The sequence below is a fragment of the Orcinus orca genome, chromosome 11, assembly GCF_937001465.1.
Source record: "Orcinus orca chromosome 11, mOrcOrc1.1, whole genome shotgun sequence".
NCBI lineage: Eukaryota > Metazoa > Chordata > Mammalia > Artiodactyla > Delphinidae > Orcinus > Orcinus orca.
In genome coordinates, this window is record NC_064569.1 from 98,290,220 (window position 1) to 98,308,046 (window position 17,827).

Here is a 17,827-nt window from a genome sequence, read left to right on the forward strand (position 1 = left end):
GACCGCAACACATAACCTCTGCCTTCCAGGGGCCTGTAACTGTGACAACCACAAACTCACAAGCACAGGGATGAGCTGGTCATAGACGTCAGGGGAACCTGAGCTCTGATGCCTGGGCTGGAGGTCCCTGTATTAGTTTCCTGTGCTGCGTAACAAATAGACACAAACTTAGGAGCTTAAAACAGCATGAATTTATTATTTCTAAAGTGTCTGGAGGTCAGAAGTTCGGGCGCACGGGGGTTGGATTTTCTGCTCAGGGTCTCACAGGGCTAAACTCAAGGTGTTGACCAGGCTGTGTTCCTTTCTGGAGGCTCTGGGCAAGAACCCACTTCCTTGCTCATTCATATCGTTGGCCAAATTCAGTTCTTTGTGGTTGTAGTTCCAAGATGCCTGTTTCCTTGCTGGCTGTCAGCCAGGGGCCTATTTCTGTTCCTAAAGGCCGCTTGCTTTCCTTGCCGTGTGACCCCTCCCTGGAGAAATTCCCACGCCTGGAATCCCTGCCCCCATGCTGTGAATCTCTGTTGCCAGGAAGACCCCAGTCCCTTTAAAGAAGCTCACCTGACTAGGTCAGGCCCACCCGAGATAATCTCCATATCTTGAGGTCAACTGCATTGGAACTGAATTCCATCTGCAAAGTCCCTTCACTGCAGTATCTGGATTAGTGTTTGAGTGAATACCTGGGACCCCAGGGTCTGGGAATCTCAGAATTCTGCCTACTGCAGTCACTCAGCAAAAAAGAGAGGGACCAGCCCCTCCACCCTCAGGGAGAGTGAACGGCACGTGCAAAGGCTGAAGGTAGGAAGGAGCATGGAGCCAACTAGAGGCTGGACGGAGGGGTTTGTCTGCCCAGTGTTTACAACAGCCGAGACTGGGAAACAACCTAAGTGTTTCTCGATGGATGAATGGACAAAGAAGATGTGATTATACATGCAATGGAATATTATTCAGACATAAAAAATGAGGAAACCCTACCATCTTTGACCACATGGATGGACTAGAGGATGTTACGCTAAGTGAAATAAATCAGGCAGAAAAAGACAAATACCATACGTTCTCATTTAATATGTGGAACAAAAACAAACAAAAAACACCAAACTCATAGAAAAAGAGATCAGATTTGTGGTTACCAGAGACAAGAGGTGGGGGGAATAGGAACTGGAAGACAGTGGTCAGAAGTTACAAACTTCAGTTATAAGATAAATAATACTAGGGATGTAACGCACAACACGAGGACTGTAGCTAACCTGGCTGCATGATACATAAGAAAGTTGCTGAGAAAGTAGATCCTAGGAGTTCTCATCACGAGAAGATTTTTTTCTTTTTATTCTGTCTGAGCTGATGGCTGCTGACTGAACCTATGACGATAGTCATTTCACAATATACGTAAATCAGACCATCGTGCTGTATGCCTTAAACTTACACAGTGGTTTATGTCAATTATTTCTCCATAAAATTGGGAAAAAAGATTTGTCTGCTGCCACACTATATTTTGGGCATTTCCTGGTTGTTCTAGAACCATCTACATCTTTGGGTTAATTATTTATTTATTTATTTAAATTAATTAATTATTTATTTTTGGCTGCCTTGGGTCTTCGTTGCCGCGTGGGCTTTCTCTAGTTGTAGCGAGCAGGGGCTACTCTTCATTGCTGTGGCTTCTCTTGTTGCGGAGCACGGGCTCTAGGCGCACAGGCTTCAGTGGTTGTGGCTCGCGGGCTCAGCAGTTGTGGCTCACGGGCTGTAGAGCTCAGGTTCAGTAGTTGTGGTGTACGGGCTTAGCTGCTCCGTGGCGTGTGGGATCTTCCCAGACCAGGGCTCGAACCCGTGTCTCCTGCATTGGCAGGCGGATTCTTAACCACTGCGCCTCCAGGGGAGCCCCCACCTTTGGGTTTAAAATATGTCTTGGTTGCCCGGATGGCTGTCCACACGCCTCCCTCCGTGTGCCCCGCTCCCTCCACAACTCTTCAGCCCCGTGTCCTGGGCATCTGGGGGGCACCCAGGGTCTGTCTGCTGGTCTGAGTGGTATTGCCCGTCTCCTCCCAGCTCCCTCTCCCTCACCGGTCTCTCCGCACCCCCCGCTTCCTGGTTCTGGTTCTGCTGCCCTCCCCCTCCGTTCATCTTCTTTATCTGTCTTTGCTGTTCCTTCCAGCTCTTCCTCTCTCACCACTAAGCCGGCCAGAACCATCCTCTTGTACAACTTGAAAAGTGATGATTGTTTCCTTTCTTTTCTATTCTGCTACAAAGCGTTTTTTTTTTTTCCTCTTTCATTCTTTTTTCTTTTTTTAAAACACCCTCCAGCTCCAGCCAACCACAGCCAGGCCCTAGGGGCCCAGCCCCCAGCCCAGAGGGGTTCAGTTTGGAGCCCGAGGCAAACCCACCGCCTGTCCCCCCTGGCCCCAGCCTCTGGAAAACCTGCCTGGCATCTGCTCCCCTGCCCCCAGGAAGGTGTCTTGTTCTCATACAATTCAGAACAACCCTGAAACAGACTCAGAGTTCTGTTGCCAGGAAAAAGAAATCTGAAATAAAAATGACGGCTCCCCTAAGAGCACAGCACTGTGAACACCAGAATTAACAACGACATTAAATCAAATCTCATGCATTATGCAGAAAGGCTTACAGTGCGAAGCACATTTGTGAAATATATGTTTCAAATTTTCTGACTCCGAGAGGTGGCCCCAAGACGTTCTGTGGCTGCTTTGATAACAGTCTCCCTTTCACAAAAGATAATTGTGGAATCCTAGCTCCAGCAGGCGTGGCCCTGTCACCCTTCCCTTGTGTCAAAGCACAATTTCCACAGCCAAAGAAAGCGATTACGGTGATAACGTGTTGGAGACACATGCGGTGCGTATCAGCCTAAAACAATGAAACATGATGCAGAAATGAGGGCTCCAGGGTGTCTCTATTGACAGGACGTGTGAAAGAAATTGTCCAAACATTCACTTTTGCAGAAATGACGGAGATTTTAAGTGATTTGGGAGATTAGACTGGCTGCCCAGAACTTGTAGCTGACATCTCCCAGGAATGAATGAATCCTGCCCAGAACAGAAACGTCTGTAGGCAAAGCAAGTGGCCAGTCTACCCTGAAGGGATCCAGCCTGCCGTCACTGGGGGAGCAGGCAGTGGGCTCCCCGCTTCCGGTACAGCTCAAACTCACAGCTGTGTGACCCTAGGCAAGTCATGTCACCTAGCGCGGGGAGTTCAGAGTCGGAAGGCTCAGCTTGGGTTTCTGTCCTCCACGGTGGGAGTGAGGCCGGGGTAAGCTCTTTGAGCTTTTTCTTGTTTGTGTAATGGTAGGGCAGCCTCCACTCTGCGGTTCCCTGTGTGCTTTCAGCCTCTGCTTTGTGCCAGGCAGTGCCAGTCTCACAATTATAGAAGTGAGGGGGATACACTTCCTGCCTTCAAGGGGCTTGCAGAATACTTGGGAAGAAAAGCAAATAAATGCACAAACTACGTCTTTTTAGAGCTACTGCAGTATGCACAGGACTCAGGCAGGTGCGGGGAGAAAGATGGGAGATAGAGGAGAGTCCCGGGCAGCTCCCAGGCTTGAGCTATGTGGGCCCCTGAGGGTGGGGTGGATGGGATGGAAGAGGCAGGGCGAACCCTGCTGTTGGTTTGATAACAAAAAGCTTTACTGTTTTGTTATCGGAAAAATAATTGCTCAGGGAAAAAAATTCCCTGACAGAAAGTGCAAACAAAGTGAGCATCCTTTAACATTTTACCACCCAGCGAGAAGCATTGTTAATATTTGGAGGCACGGGCACTTTCCTACACTGCTCGTAGAGATGTAAATTGGTACAATCACAATTTAGCAAGCTGTTGACGTTAAAGCGGATCTGGCAATTGTAAGTCGAGGGAAATAACCAAAAACGTAGGTACAGAGCGTTTCCGCAGCATTGTCGTCAGAGCAGATAATTAGGGGCAGCCTGAGTGTCCATCAGGAGAAGGAATAGCAGAGGAATGAAAGTTACATCCACGTGATTGAATCGTGTCCTGCAGGTGAAACGGATAAACTGGATCTCTATGTTTCCACATGGCTAGACCTCCAACTATTACGCTGAGAGGGGAAAAAGTTGCAGAATGATAAATACAGGGCGCTATCACTTATGTAAAGTTTTAAAACTCCCCAATCCTATATATAGGTTTTGAATTGAAAATATTGCACTTTTGGAACAACATACAGAAGGAATTTTTTAAAAGTGAGTAGGAAGGAGACATACCAAATTCCTCATGGAGGAGAAGAACAAAAGGGTCTTTAACGTTTGTTTCATTCTATCTAAGTTTTTCTAAGGATTCTTACTATATCTAAGTGTTCTGCTTCCAGTATGGCTGAGTAACTCTGTTGGGATTTGACTTTCCCACAGACAACATCTATAAACTCCAGACAAAATACAAAAGAACAAAAGTAAACAAAGAGGAAACCAACAATGACTGAAAGGCACTGGAGAATGAACGAGGACAGATTCTGGAGGGAAGTCCACACTCGTAGAGTGGCAGGGGCTAAGGTTCCATTATGCGGCTTTCAACCCAAGCCAGGCCAAAGCTTCAATTCGGATAGAATGGCTACGTCAACAGGAGAAAATGACAGTCTTTTCGGCTTGAAGAACAGAGGACAGAATTTGGGACAACCAGAGTCCCTAGAAGGTGGATAGAGGATTCCAGACAGGCGAGAGGCAGACAGGGAGAGCCTACACTTTGTGCATAAACTCTGCTCAGAGTTCTGCCTGATCCCAGAGCCACACAAGCAGGACAGACACCAGCTAACCATAAACTGAGGTTTGAGCTACCGACTGCCAGAGCTTGCAGTTTGAGTTCATCCAAGTTCAATGCCTGCTAAAGCAAACAAAAACCAGCACTCTTCAGAGAAATATAACAGAACCCAGGGTCTCTACAATATAATTCACAACATCCAAGATACAATTAAAAAGTTTTCATCATACAAAGAAATAGGAAAATGCAACCCACTCTAAAGCACGCAACGGAGCTCAATCTTAAAATGATGCCGGTGTTAGAAATTGCAGTCAAGGATGTTACAGTAGCTATTACACACATCCTCAAGTATATAAGGGAAAATATGATTAAAGTAAATGAAAAGATAGGAAATCTCAGTGAAAAATAAAAATCATTAAAAACACAGGGAAATTCTATAAGAGCAAAATACAGTATCTAAAATTATTTTAAAAAGAAAAGAAAAAGAAACCCATTGCTTGTATACAATAGGAGAATGGAGTTTATAGTATAGAGTTATCTGGAATCTAGACTAATGGAAATTACCCAGTCTGAATAACAAAAAGTAAAAGGATTGAAAGAATCTGATCAGAGCCTTAGGGACCTGTGTGACAATATCAGAATGTCTCACACGCACACATAATTGGAGCTCCAGAGGCAGAGGAGGGAGAGAATAAGGCACAAAAAAATTTTGAAAATTAATGGCCAAAAAAATCCACAATTTGGTGAAAGACATAAATTTTCAGATTCAATAATCTCAACAAACCCCAAGATAGACAAAAATCAAAGAACAATACACCTAAACACACTATATAGAGACTTCTGGGAATTATGCAGAGAACAAGGAGACATTGCATACAGAGGACCAAGGATGGAAGTCAGCTGACCTATCAGCAGAAACTCTAAGGCCGAAAGACAGTAAAACAACATCTTGTTCCAATACAACAAAGGCACAATAAAAGGCCAAAGGAGGGCTTCCCTGGTGGCGCAGTGGTTGAGAGTCCGCCTGCCGATGCAGGGGACACGGGTTCGTGCCCCGGTCCGGGAAGATCCCACATGCCGCGGAGCGGCTGGGCCCGTGAGCCATGGCCGCTAAGCCTGCGTGTCCGGAGCCTGTGCTCCGCAACGGGAGAGGCCACAACAGTGAGAGGCCCGCGTACCGTAAAAGAAAAAAAAAAAAAAAAAAGGACAAAGGAGGGGAGAGGTTTCAAAATAGAATTCTATATCAGCCAAAAATACTCTTCAAGAATGAATGTTAAATAAAAACTCCTTTTAAGTAAAAGAAAACCAAGGGGGCTTCCCTGGTGGCGCAGTGGTTGGGAGTCCGCCTGCCAATGCAGGAGACACGGGTTCGTGCTCCAGTCCGGGAAGATCCCACATGCCGCGGAGTGGCTGGGCCCGTGAGCCATGATCGCTGAGCCTGCGTGCCCGGAGCCTGTGCTCTGCAACGGGAGAGGCCACAACAACAGTGAGAGGTCCGCGTACCGCAAAAAAAAAAAAAAAGGAAACCAAGGAACTTCTTTCACTGGCAGATCTGCATCACAAACAAATGCCGCAGGAATTTCTTCAAGGTGATGGAAATGACAACACATTGAAACCGGGATGTTTAGGAGGTAATAAAGAATGTTGGAAACAATAAATAAAGAAGATGTGGCACATATATACAATGGAATATTACTCAGCCATAAAAAGAAATGAAATTGAGCTATTTGTAATGAGGTGGATAGACCTAGAGTCTGTCATAGAGAGTGAAGTAAGTCAGAAAGAGAGAGACAAATATCGTATGCTAACACATATATATGGAATTTAAGAAAAACAAAATGTCATGAAGAACCTAGGGGTAAGACAGGAATAAAGACACAGACCTACTAGAGAATGGACTTGAGGATATGGGGAGGGGGAAGGGTAAGGTGTGACAAAGCGAGAGAGAGGCATGGACATATATACACTAACAAACGTAAGGTAGATAGCTAGTGGGAAGCAGCCGCATAGCACAGGGAGATCAGCTCGGTGCTTTGTGACCGCCTGGAGGGGTGGGATAGGGAGGGTGGGAGGGAGGGAGACGCAAGCGGGAAGAGATATGGGAACATATGTATATATATATATATATATAACTGATTCATTTTGTTGTGAAGTAGAAACTAACACACCATTGTAAAGCAATTATACTCCAATAAAGATGTAAAAAAGAATGTTGGAAACAATAAATATCTGGGTTAAATAAAAGAGTACTTTCCCCTCTTAATTTAAAAGAAGTAAACAGGATTGTTTGAAGCAAATATATATAATATTGTCTGATAGGATTTATAATATATGTAGGCGTAATACATATGACAGCTGTAGCACTGAGTACAGCAGCAAGGGACTTATATTATTTCAAGGTTTCTACCTTTTACATGAAGTGGTACAATATTAATCCTAAGTAAACTGAAAAGGTAAGGATGTATATTACAATCCCTAGAACAACTACTAAAAAATAATGCAAAGAGATATAGCTTTAAAAATAGCTAAGTTAAAAGTGACTTCTTAAAAATACTCAGAAAAGCTTAAATAAGGCAAGAAAGGATAAACAGGAGGAAAAAAACCACAGGGGACAAAAGGAAAAAAAAATAATATAAACGGTAAACCTAAATCCATCTGTGCTGATAAAATTATCTCTAGTGTTAATGTACTAGACTCTACAGTTAAGGGGCAGATATTGTCCAAATGGATAGAAAAAAAAAAAAAGGGCATAACTACATGCACTTTAAAGATAGGTCAAAAGTAAAGGGATGCAAAAATATATACCACGCACACAGTGAGCGTCAGAAGTCTGGGGTGTCTATATTAATAATAAATAGGCTTTAAGACAAAGAATATTACTAAACATGGGTGACCTTTTATAATGATAAAATGGTCAATTTATTTAGAAGACGTAACTATCATAAATATGAATGTACCTAATAACATAAGTTAAACACATAAAGCAAAAAGCCCACAACAGATTTAAGGGATTTCCGTAATTGTAGTTGGAGATTTTAGTACTATATTGCATCAACTGAAAGATGAACTAGATAAAAAGTTGGTAAAGTCACAGATAGTCTGAACAACACTACCACCACCTTGGCCTAATGGACATTTATAAAGTGCTACACTCACCAACAGAAGAATATACAATCTTGTCAATTGCACGTGATATAATCACCAATATAGACCAGATTCTGGGACGTAAAACAAGTCCCAATAAATTTAAAAGAACTGAAATCATGTGAAGACAACAATGAAATCAAATTAGTAATAAAAAGCATATCTAGGAAAAACCTAAATGTGTGAAAAAAAATTTTGGGAAGAAAAAGGAGCCACATTTCTGAAGAATCCACGTGTCAAAGAAGAAATCATAATGGAAGAGAGAAAATAATTTGAACTGAGCAGTAATGCAAAATATCGACAATTGGGAAACAGAGATAAAGCAATACCTAGAGAGAAATCTAAATGCTTATTTTAGAAATAAATAAAAATAAAAAAGAACAGTCTAAAATCAATGACTAATGTTCTACCTTAAGAAACTATACATACAGGCAGACTTCGGAAATATTGTAGGTTTGGTTCCAGACCACTGCAAAAAAGTGAATACTGCGATAAAGTGAGTCACATGAACTTTTTGGTTTCCCAGTGCATATAAAAGTTGTGTTTGCGCTGTACTATAGTATATTAAGCGTGCAATAGCATTATGGCTAATGAAACAATGTACATACCTTAATTTAAAAAATACTTCATTGCTAAAAAGTGTTAACCATCATCTGAGCCTTCAGTGAGTCATAGTAGTAACATCAAAGATCACTGATCACAGATCACCATAACAAATATAATAATAATGAAAAGTTTGAAATATTGTGAAAACTACCAAATGTGACACAGAGACACGAAGTGAGCAAATGCTGTTGGAAAAATGGTGCTGATAGACTTGCTCGATGCAGGGTTGCCACAAACCTTCAATTTGTAAAAAAAAATGCAATATCTGTGAAGTGCAATAAAGCAAACTGCAATAAGGCAAGGTCTGCCTGTATATATATTTGATGCCACCCTTTGGACACAGCTGATTATCCAGGCCTGGGGTCCTCAACCTACTGGGCCTATTATATATATATGTGTGTGTGTGTATACACACACACACACATATATATATACACAAATCAGTAGAAGGAAGAAAATGATAAAGAATGAAATAATAACAAAAAATAGACAACTACAGAGAAAATTAACAAAGCCAAACTTTACTTCTTTGAAAAGATAAATAAAATTCATGAACCCCTAGCCAGATATATTAAGATAAAATAAACCACAAATTAAGAATGAGAAAGCAATGATCACTTTAGAGTCTACAGAAGGTAAAATGATAATTAAAATATTATGAGAAACTTTATACCAAAAATTCAAAATAGGTGAGATGAAAAATTCCTTGAATAATTCAACTTAACTGAAAATGACACAAAATGAAACATAACATCTGAATAGTCTTGTATATTAAATATGTTGAAATTAAAAATAAAGTCTTCCCACAATGAAATTCCTGGCCCAGATGGCTTCACTGGTGAATTCTAACAAATATAAAGATGCTCTTTCAGAAAATAGAATACTTTCCACTGGTTTAATAACATAATTTGACAGACACTGCAAAGCAATCTGTAGTCAATATCCCTCACAAACAAAAATACAAAAATACTTAACAAATATTAGTAAATCAAATAAAGCAATATAAAACAGATACTACATCATGACTACATAGAGTTTACCCCAAGAATTCAAGGTTGGTTAAACATTGAAAATTGATATAACTCACTGTATATAGAGAACAATGGAGAAAATCCACGTTTTTAAATAAATGTAGTATAAGCACTTGACAAAATTTACTCACCATTCATGATTTAAAAAAAAAATGTAAGCAAACTAAGAATAGAAGAGAACTTCCTCTTTCTATTAAATAACATACGTAATGGTCAAACTGTTGAAACTTCTTCCCTAAAATCAGAAAGAAGACAAGGATGCTTACGCCCACCACTTCCATTCAAATTATATTGGAGGTCCTAGCTATTGCAATAAGGCAAGAAAAATAATAGGCATAAAGATTGAAAAGAGAGAAGTAAAACTGTCTCTATTTGCAGGTGACATAATTGTTTATGTAGGAAGCCACGAGGGATCTACCAAAGAGCCATGATAACTAATAAGTGATTTAACATGGTTTCAGGGTATAAGGTGTTCAACCAGGAAACAGAAACCACACAATAATTTTAAAAGGAAAAGTTTGGTATAAACAATCACTAAATGTAACAGGGAAGTAGCTATGAAGGTATAAAGTGATCCCTAAAGAACAGTGCAAGAGAGTGTACCCAAGGAAGGGACACCTGGAAGGAAAACACCCCTCCCCAAGGCTAGGATTCAGACCCCTTTGGAAAAGTGTGGTTGCAGCCCTCTGGAGGCTGAAGTTTGCTGTGTTGCCTGGGCAGAGCTGATCCACCGTCACTGGATATACTGGAAACACCCCAAGGGTTGCAGGTAAGCTGAAGCTGGTGGGTGCTCATACAGAGGGAACTGGGGCTTTAAATACTTCTGTAAGTTTAAAAAAAAGAAGAGAGATGGCTCCCAGGTACTCCAGCTTACGTGGACCTTGTGTGCCAGATGCTTCTTTCCTGATGGTGTCAGTGAAATTCCTGGGGAGCTCTCTCCCTGCATGGCTTGGGTCGTGTGGCCCATCCTTTAACAAAACAGCATAGCTGGGGTGGCCCCGGCAATCTGAGTTTCAACCAGCCCCTCAGATGATTCTGATTCCCACTCAGGTTTGAGAACTGCTCCCCTAGAATTACATTAAAGGCATACCTTATCTCCAAGTTTTGGATAATTTTTCTTGATCCCCCCCAAAACTGGTCAAATTACATTTTGGTAGTATTTGGCCAAACTCATTCACATCAGTGCCGGAAAATGTGTTAATTAACACATATCGGCCTCCTTGTGAAACTGTTGCAGTTTAGAGACATACGTTTTTGGTGAACTGCTAAGGCCAGAGAATTTCCTTCTGTCTGGAAGTTTTGTAAGGAATCTAGGGTTGCATTTTCAAACCCATCAACTTTGGCTAATGCTGGACACAAGTTTACTTTGGACCCACCGTCCTCGACTTCTCTCTCATCTGCACACGTGTACACGCATGCATACAGAGAGCAGTCTGCTTCTAAATGTTTAACCACTGGCTCTCCAGGAATGTAAAGCCCCGATTTGTGGCATTTGCAATTTCCATGGTGTAAATACTCCCACCATGGCCAATTATGAACTATCAACATGAAGTCATGGACTTCCCTGGTGGTCCAGTGGTTGGGACTCTGCCCTTCCACTGCAGGCGCCACAGGTCGATCCCTGGTTGGGGAACTAGGATCCTGCCTACTACACAGTGAGGCCAAAAAAAAAAAAAAAACCATGAAGTCAGTGAATGAGGATTTGGAAGAGACGCACACAGTGATTCTCTGGGGCTGGCATGAGCCATACTTCCAGAGGTGGCCCGTTCCTGGCTGGGCCTCCCCTCCACTTTCGGGCAGTGCCTCCGCGGCACCAGAGCCTCAGCAGTGGAGGCCGTGGGGACAGCTTCTCCTGCTGAGCTAACTCCAGGTGTGGGAGAAACTAGGGGTAGAAGCACATCTGCACACACCCTCTGGAGCCAGCCTTCCTCAGCCTGGTTTTCTCACCCTGCAGGGACCTGCGGGCTGCTACTAGCACCAGTGGATCTCTGTCACCTGACAACAATAGGGACGCGTTCGGAGCTGCCCCGCCGGTAGGTGGGAGTCCTTCCGTTCTGTTTGGAAACCAGGGATCCTTGGGGGTGGGTGCTGGGGCCTCGTCATGCAGAAGGTGGCCAGTGGGTGTAGCAGCAGCTACGGCCAGCACCCAGCGCTCTGTGGGTCCTCCCAGGGGACGGAGCAGGCAGGACAGGGTGTGGACGCTGTGGCCTGGAAGGTGGTCTCACACCACTCTCAGATGGCAGCCACCTGCTCAGACTTCTCCCCAGGACGCCCTGGGAGTCCCTGGGGGAGCCCCCAGTCACAGTCAGAGCTGCTGCTCAGGGGAGGGCGGGTCATCGAGGTGGGGACCAGAAACCACCCAGCAGCATCCCCAGAAACTGCAGGCACTGTTCTCGGGGAGCCATGGGGGAGTCTGAGAGATGGGTTGGGGGCAGAGCAGAGTTTAGTTAAGAAGCCCTGCCCCCCCCCCCCCCCCCCACTGTGGGACACGCAGTCTGGGCTGAAAGGGTGGGGAAGGGCAGTGTGTGTCAGTAGCACTTGGCTAGCCTGTGCTCCCTCATCTGTCCCCTCACGCCTCGGTGGAGTCACCCAGAGGCCAGGTCGCCATCTGCAGCCCCAGACTGGCCCGCTAGCCAGGTCAGGAATGCGCATGCATGCAGCTTGGTTGGGGTGGCCTCCAGCCAGCCACGAAGGCCCCACGATGTGCCCAGCGTCCAGTGTCCAGAGAGGCAGAGTGGCCGGGAACCACCACCTGGGATAAAGTCACCTGCTGGCCGTGTGACCTGGGTGTGTCCCTTTAGGTCCCTGTGCTTCAGCTTCCCTGGGAGGGGCTGATGTGTCAGAGCAGGTCCGAGGAAGAAGCCAGGTGGGGTGGGCACACGGCAGGTCGTCAGGGAACAGGCTCCTCTGCAGGATGACATCATGGCCTCTCCACTCTGCGGGCTCTGTGGGGACGGACAAGGCAAGGGGGGCAGCCCTGGGTGGTCCCGGGGGGCAGAAGCCACAGGGAAGCTGCTTACAGACACCCTACGGAAAGGTGTCTGTTATGGGTTGAATTGTGTCCCCCTGAAAAGAAGTTGAAGTCCTCACCCCCCAGTGTTTGTGAATGTGACCTGATTTGGAAATAGGATGACTAAGTTTAAGTGAGATCATTAAGGTGGGTCCTTATCCGACTTGTTCTTATGAAAAAGGGACATTTGAACACAGACGTGCACACAGGGAGAAGGCCATGTCAGGTGGAGCAGAGACGGAGTGATGAGTCTACAGAAGCCAGAAACAGATTCTGTCCCACAGCCTCAGAAGGAACCAGCCCTGCTGCTACCCCTTGATCTCGGACCTCCAGTCTCCAAACTGCCTGCCTTCATGAAGTGGCCAAAACCATACAAAGGTGACTCATAGTAGGTTATGGAAGTCTCAGGAATCAGAGCAGGGAAGGAGAGAAAACGCCAGGTCTTGTTGAGGGAGCCTGGGGACAGCTGCACTGGGAGGGGGCTGTGGTCATGTCCCCAAACAAGTGACGGAGACAGCTGGGGAGGAGCAGGCGGGTGAGGACACAGCATGTGCAAAGGCCCTGTGGTGGGAGCAGTCCCAGTGGGTTCCCAGTAGCACCCGGAGGCCACGTGGCTGGAACAGAGCCATGTAAGTGGAGCAGAGCAGGAAGGGAAGCTGAAGGGGTCAGAGGAGGCAGGTCCTGTGGCCTTGGGCACTTCAGCTTCTGCTGAGCAAGGATGGGTAGCAGGGGTTTAACAGAGGTGCCGTCACACTGGCTGCCGGGGGAAGGGGAAGGTGACCATGCGGTGATCCAGGGGAGAGGATGGCTGAGACCCAGGTGGTGGTGTGGGTGGTGAGACATGGGCACATCCTGCTAATATTCTGAGGGCACAGCTGACAGATGGCCAGTGGCCAGGGGTGGAGGTCCAGCCCACATCTTAGGAAGGCTGAATCCCCCCAGGATGGGGTAGGTGAGGGAGGGGTTGGCCTGGTGGAGACCGAGCCGTTTGAGATGTCTGCTGACATCAGTGGGGCTGGCCGTGGGCAGCTCGAGTCCATGGCAGAGGTCAGGGCTGGAGATGAAGACCGGGGAGCCACTGGCACAGAGACAGAAAGCCAGGAGGCTGGACAAGGCCAGTGAGAATTCAGGACTGGAGGGAGCACAGACCCGGGGTCCACAGCGTTCAGTGATCAGGCAGAAAAGCTGGAGCAGTCCGACTCTGTTACCTGGGCCCGGGGGGGACAGGACCCCCACTGGGGGCTCCAGGGGGCAGTCACTTTGTATCCAGTCCCATTCTCTGGCCACAGCTGGTCCAGCGGTGGGCTCCTCTCCCCGCTGGGCCAACCAGAGGCGTCTGCACAATGTCTGGAGCAAGGATGCAGAGGGTCCGGCTTCCCAGTTGGGCTGTTTCCAGTTTGGCTAAGCCCCAGGGCGGTTGTGGGAGCTTGGTACTGCCCGGGAGGCAGAGAAAGCGGTCACATTGATGCTGAGAGGGGCCAGTGTGGACACGGCCCCTGGGCTCCACACAATACCTGGCCTGGGTTCTGGTCCTCGCAACCATCAATCCTGGCCCTAACAGGTGCGCCTGCACCTCCCGGGGCGGGGGGATCTGTGCGTGGAGGGCGCCCCAGAGCTCTCTCCTCTCTCCCTCCCTCCCTTGGGGTGGGGACCTGACCAGGAGGCAGGACCCTGATTTTCAACCTCTCCAACTCCCACCTCCCTGCCCCATGGGCTCCCAGAGGCCTCTCTGTTGAAGGCAGGGAAACAAACCACAGGGCTTTGAAACCATCCATCGAGTTTAATGCATCGTACAGAGGAAAACTACATCGGCATATTTAAGACAAACACTTTTTCTCTAGTCCCGCTATCCATCGGACGGTCCTCCCTGGTCCAAAAAACTAAGTCTCAAGACACATTGGCAGCTACCCCTCCCGGGTCCAACCTTTCATATCTTCCCATTACATTTTTAAAAAAATTTAATTCAATCCATCCAAGAAGAAAAACCAACCAACAAAAGAAGGAACCTGAAGACATTTACATCGCAAGCCACGCGGTAATGCGTAATTGGCATCTAGGGTAACCAATATATAAGACGTGTGTCTTACAGTTCACTTTGTTCATCAATAAAAGAATATAAAAATCTTGTTCAACCCAGTGTTAAGTGTATTAAAATAGATCTGTATCGTACAGCACAGTTTCTCCCGGAGTCGTGAAAATGACAGGAGGGACCATGGCAGTCTGCGGGATTCCGGCCAGCCTCCTTGCTCTGCACCTGGCAGCGTGCGTGCATGCGTGTCTGGGGCCACGTGTGCACACGCACACGTATGTTCAATGCAATTCGGCACCGTGTGATGTGCTGGGGGTGGGAGTCCTGTGGCTCCCGGACGCTCATCTTGTTGTGCTAAGTCCCTCGGGACTGGAGAAGCCAGTGGGCGTGACGAGCCCGCACGGCCCATCCCGGATGCAGGGCGGCGGGCACCCTTCGCTCTCATGGAGACAGCAAGAGGGACCCTTTAGTCTCCCGAGGCCACTGCCCTCTCTTCCTCCCCCTCCCCCCACTTCTTAAAAAACCCTCTGGGTCCCTCCAGTTTGGCAGCTCCCCCGCCCGAGGGGTTTTCCGTTCATCCTGGCAGCAGAGACCACTGTGAACAGGAATAGAAGTCACCAAGTGTCCCCTTCACATTAAATATCTCACAATAAAAACGCCATACAAAAATGTAAAGTTATTTTTTGGCATAGTGTCTGTACTGGCAAGAAAAGAGGAATGGAATACTATATCGGCTCTTCAAAAGGAGGAAAGAAAAGGCTTCAGTCGTTAAGTTGAACGATTCAACCCAAAATAGAAAACCTGCCAAACGCCTCCCTGGCGTGGCTGCAGCTCCATCTCTCGCCCAGAAACTCCACGAGAAAAAGACATCGAGGGCAAGAGGAGTCCAAAAAGTCAGCGGAGGAGGGAGGCGCACGGCGAGGGCGCCCCCAAGACCGGGGGGCAGACGGAGGCCTGGCCAGGCCACAGCAGCGTCCCCTGGGGAGCGTCCTTCAAGTTAAACAGCTGCGATTCTGAACGCTAATAACACTGACAACAGGGATGGGCGTTCTGGAAGGCCTGGCGTGAGCCCGACGGCCCCGTGGGGGCGGGCGGCTGAGTCTACCTAGATTTGCTACCCGCCTCTCGCCCCAACTAGCTCTACTACTTGGCTACGTCGTGTCCTCAGCTCCCCTCCCACAGGGCACCTCGGCCCTTCTCTCTCCCGCGGGGGTGGCACGAGGCCCAGGAGACAGCTGTGTCCAGAAGCCGGAGGCCCGGGCAGCCCCCCAACAGCAGGGAGTTGACTCTGTGCCCCGACCTGGCTTCCGGGCGTCCCATCTGACCTGGAGGGCGCAGGACTCCATCCCCACCCATCCTGGCTCTAGGACTCTCACTCAGCTTCTTCTCCCTTCTTTCCTGTCTCTGTCTGGTTTTATTTTTGTCTGAAATTCATAGTGTGTATGAATTAAGGCTGACAGAACCCTCAGGTCTTGCGAACAGGGTCCCAGTGACTTTCCGTGGGTGTGAAGACGGGTCCCTTGGGGTCAGTTGTGCCCCGGGGGGTGCTGGAGGGCAGAGTGCATGGCCGCTGCTGAGGGCTTGGTCCAGGGCCCGGCCAGCAGCGGGGCGGGGCTGGTGGTCGTCATGGTGACCTGGAGCATCTGCTCGCCCTGTATCAGTCTCAGGAGGGCCCTCAGGCGGTCCAGGGACGACTGGGTGCCCCTCTGCTGGGCCAGCAGGCTCGTCTTAAGCTCCAGGCATTTCTGTCAGGGGGGAGGGTGTCAGAGAGAAGGGTCTCAGAATTCAGTGACACAAGCCACCTGGGGCAGCCACCCCTCAGCGCTTTCTCGGAAAGCCCCTCCCTTCCACCGCAGAGGCTGAAAGAAACCAGGAAGAGGGCCTCGCGCACACCAGGCAGAAGCGAGAAATGGAACTAAACGGCAGCCAGGCCCGCAGGAGAAGCCTGTTCTAAACATTCAGGCTGGAAACGATGTGCTCGTGCAGGAGTGCGGGAACGTCCTGCCTCGTGGCTGTGAGGCTGCCTAGCCGACCACATCGACCTCTGCTGCCGGAGGAAGCTCCGAGCCTGTTCTGGCTCAAGTGCAGCCCTGCAGACCTCCAGGCCGCTGGCCAGTTTTCTGCTCTTCCTCTTGCCTGCTGTATTCATGGGTTTTTCTAGCCTTTTATATATCATAGCGACACAGTGAAGTGGTTAAGGACTGACGCCTCGAGTTAGAGTTTTAATTATTTGCTGCCTGGGCAAATAAACTCCTTGAGTCTGAGTCCCAAACTCTAAGAATAATCACAGAGCCTCTTCATAGAGGTATGGAGAGGATTAAATGGGATACTACATTTAAAGGGTTTTATCAGTTGCTGTTACCAACATCACCACCACCATCAGCACCATCACTATCACCTCCACCACCACCATCAGCACCATCACCACCACCACCACCACCATCACCTCCATCACCACCACCATCACCTCCATCACCACCACCACCACCGCCACCATCATCACTTCCATCACCACCACCACCATCAGCACCATCACTATCACCTCCATCATCACCATCATCACATCACCACCACCACCACCACCATCACCTCCATCACCACCACCACCATCATCACCATCACCTCCATCACCACCACCACCACCACCACCATCACTTCCATCACCACCACCACCTCCATCATCACCATCACCATCATCACCATCACCTCCATCATCACCATCACCACCATCACCACCACCACCACCACCACCACCACCACCACCACCTCCATCATCACCATCACTTCCATCACCACCACCTCCATCATTACCATCACCTCCATCACCACCATCACCTCCATCATCTCCATCACCACCATCACCTCCATCATCACCATCACCATCACCTCCATCATCTCTATCACCATCACCATCACCTCCATCATCACCATCACCTCCATCATCTCCATCACCACCATCACCTCCATCACCACCATCACCTCCATCACCACCATCACCTCCATCATCACCATCACCACCATCACCTCCATCACCATCACCACATCACCTCCATCATCACCATCACCACCACCACCTCCATCATCATCGCCATCATCACCACCACCATTATCATCATCTTGTTTATCACCACTCTACAGAGAAGAAATCACTGTGTTCACTTTATACAAGAAGAAACTGAGGTTCAGAGATGGTCAGGGCCTTGCTGAGGTCACAGAGCTGAGAAGGAACAGAGCCAGATGCTCAACTGCTCGACAACTAGCTGTGGAATGAGTCACACAGCTGCCTTCTCCACCTGCTGACTC

At 47.7% G+C, this 17,827-nt stretch overlaps 1 protein-coding gene across 3 annotated transcripts in view; it reads right to left on the reverse strand.

Moving 5' to 3' along the window:
* Window positions 1–14,255: 14,255 nt before the first annotated feature.
* Window positions 14,256–17,827, reverse strand: part of PHF21B (PHD finger protein 21B) — a 97,460-nt gene continuing 93,888 nt past the window's right edge. For all 3 annotated transcript variants that reach the window (XM_049694339.1, XM_004279579.3, XM_049694338.1), the window contains one exon: window positions 14,256–16,269. In XM_049694339.1, the coding sequence (XP_049550296.1) occupies window positions 16,051–16,269 (219 nt within the window). In that variant the 3' untranslated portion in view covers window positions 14,256–16,050. The remainder of the gene's footprint in view (window positions 16,270–17,827) is intronic.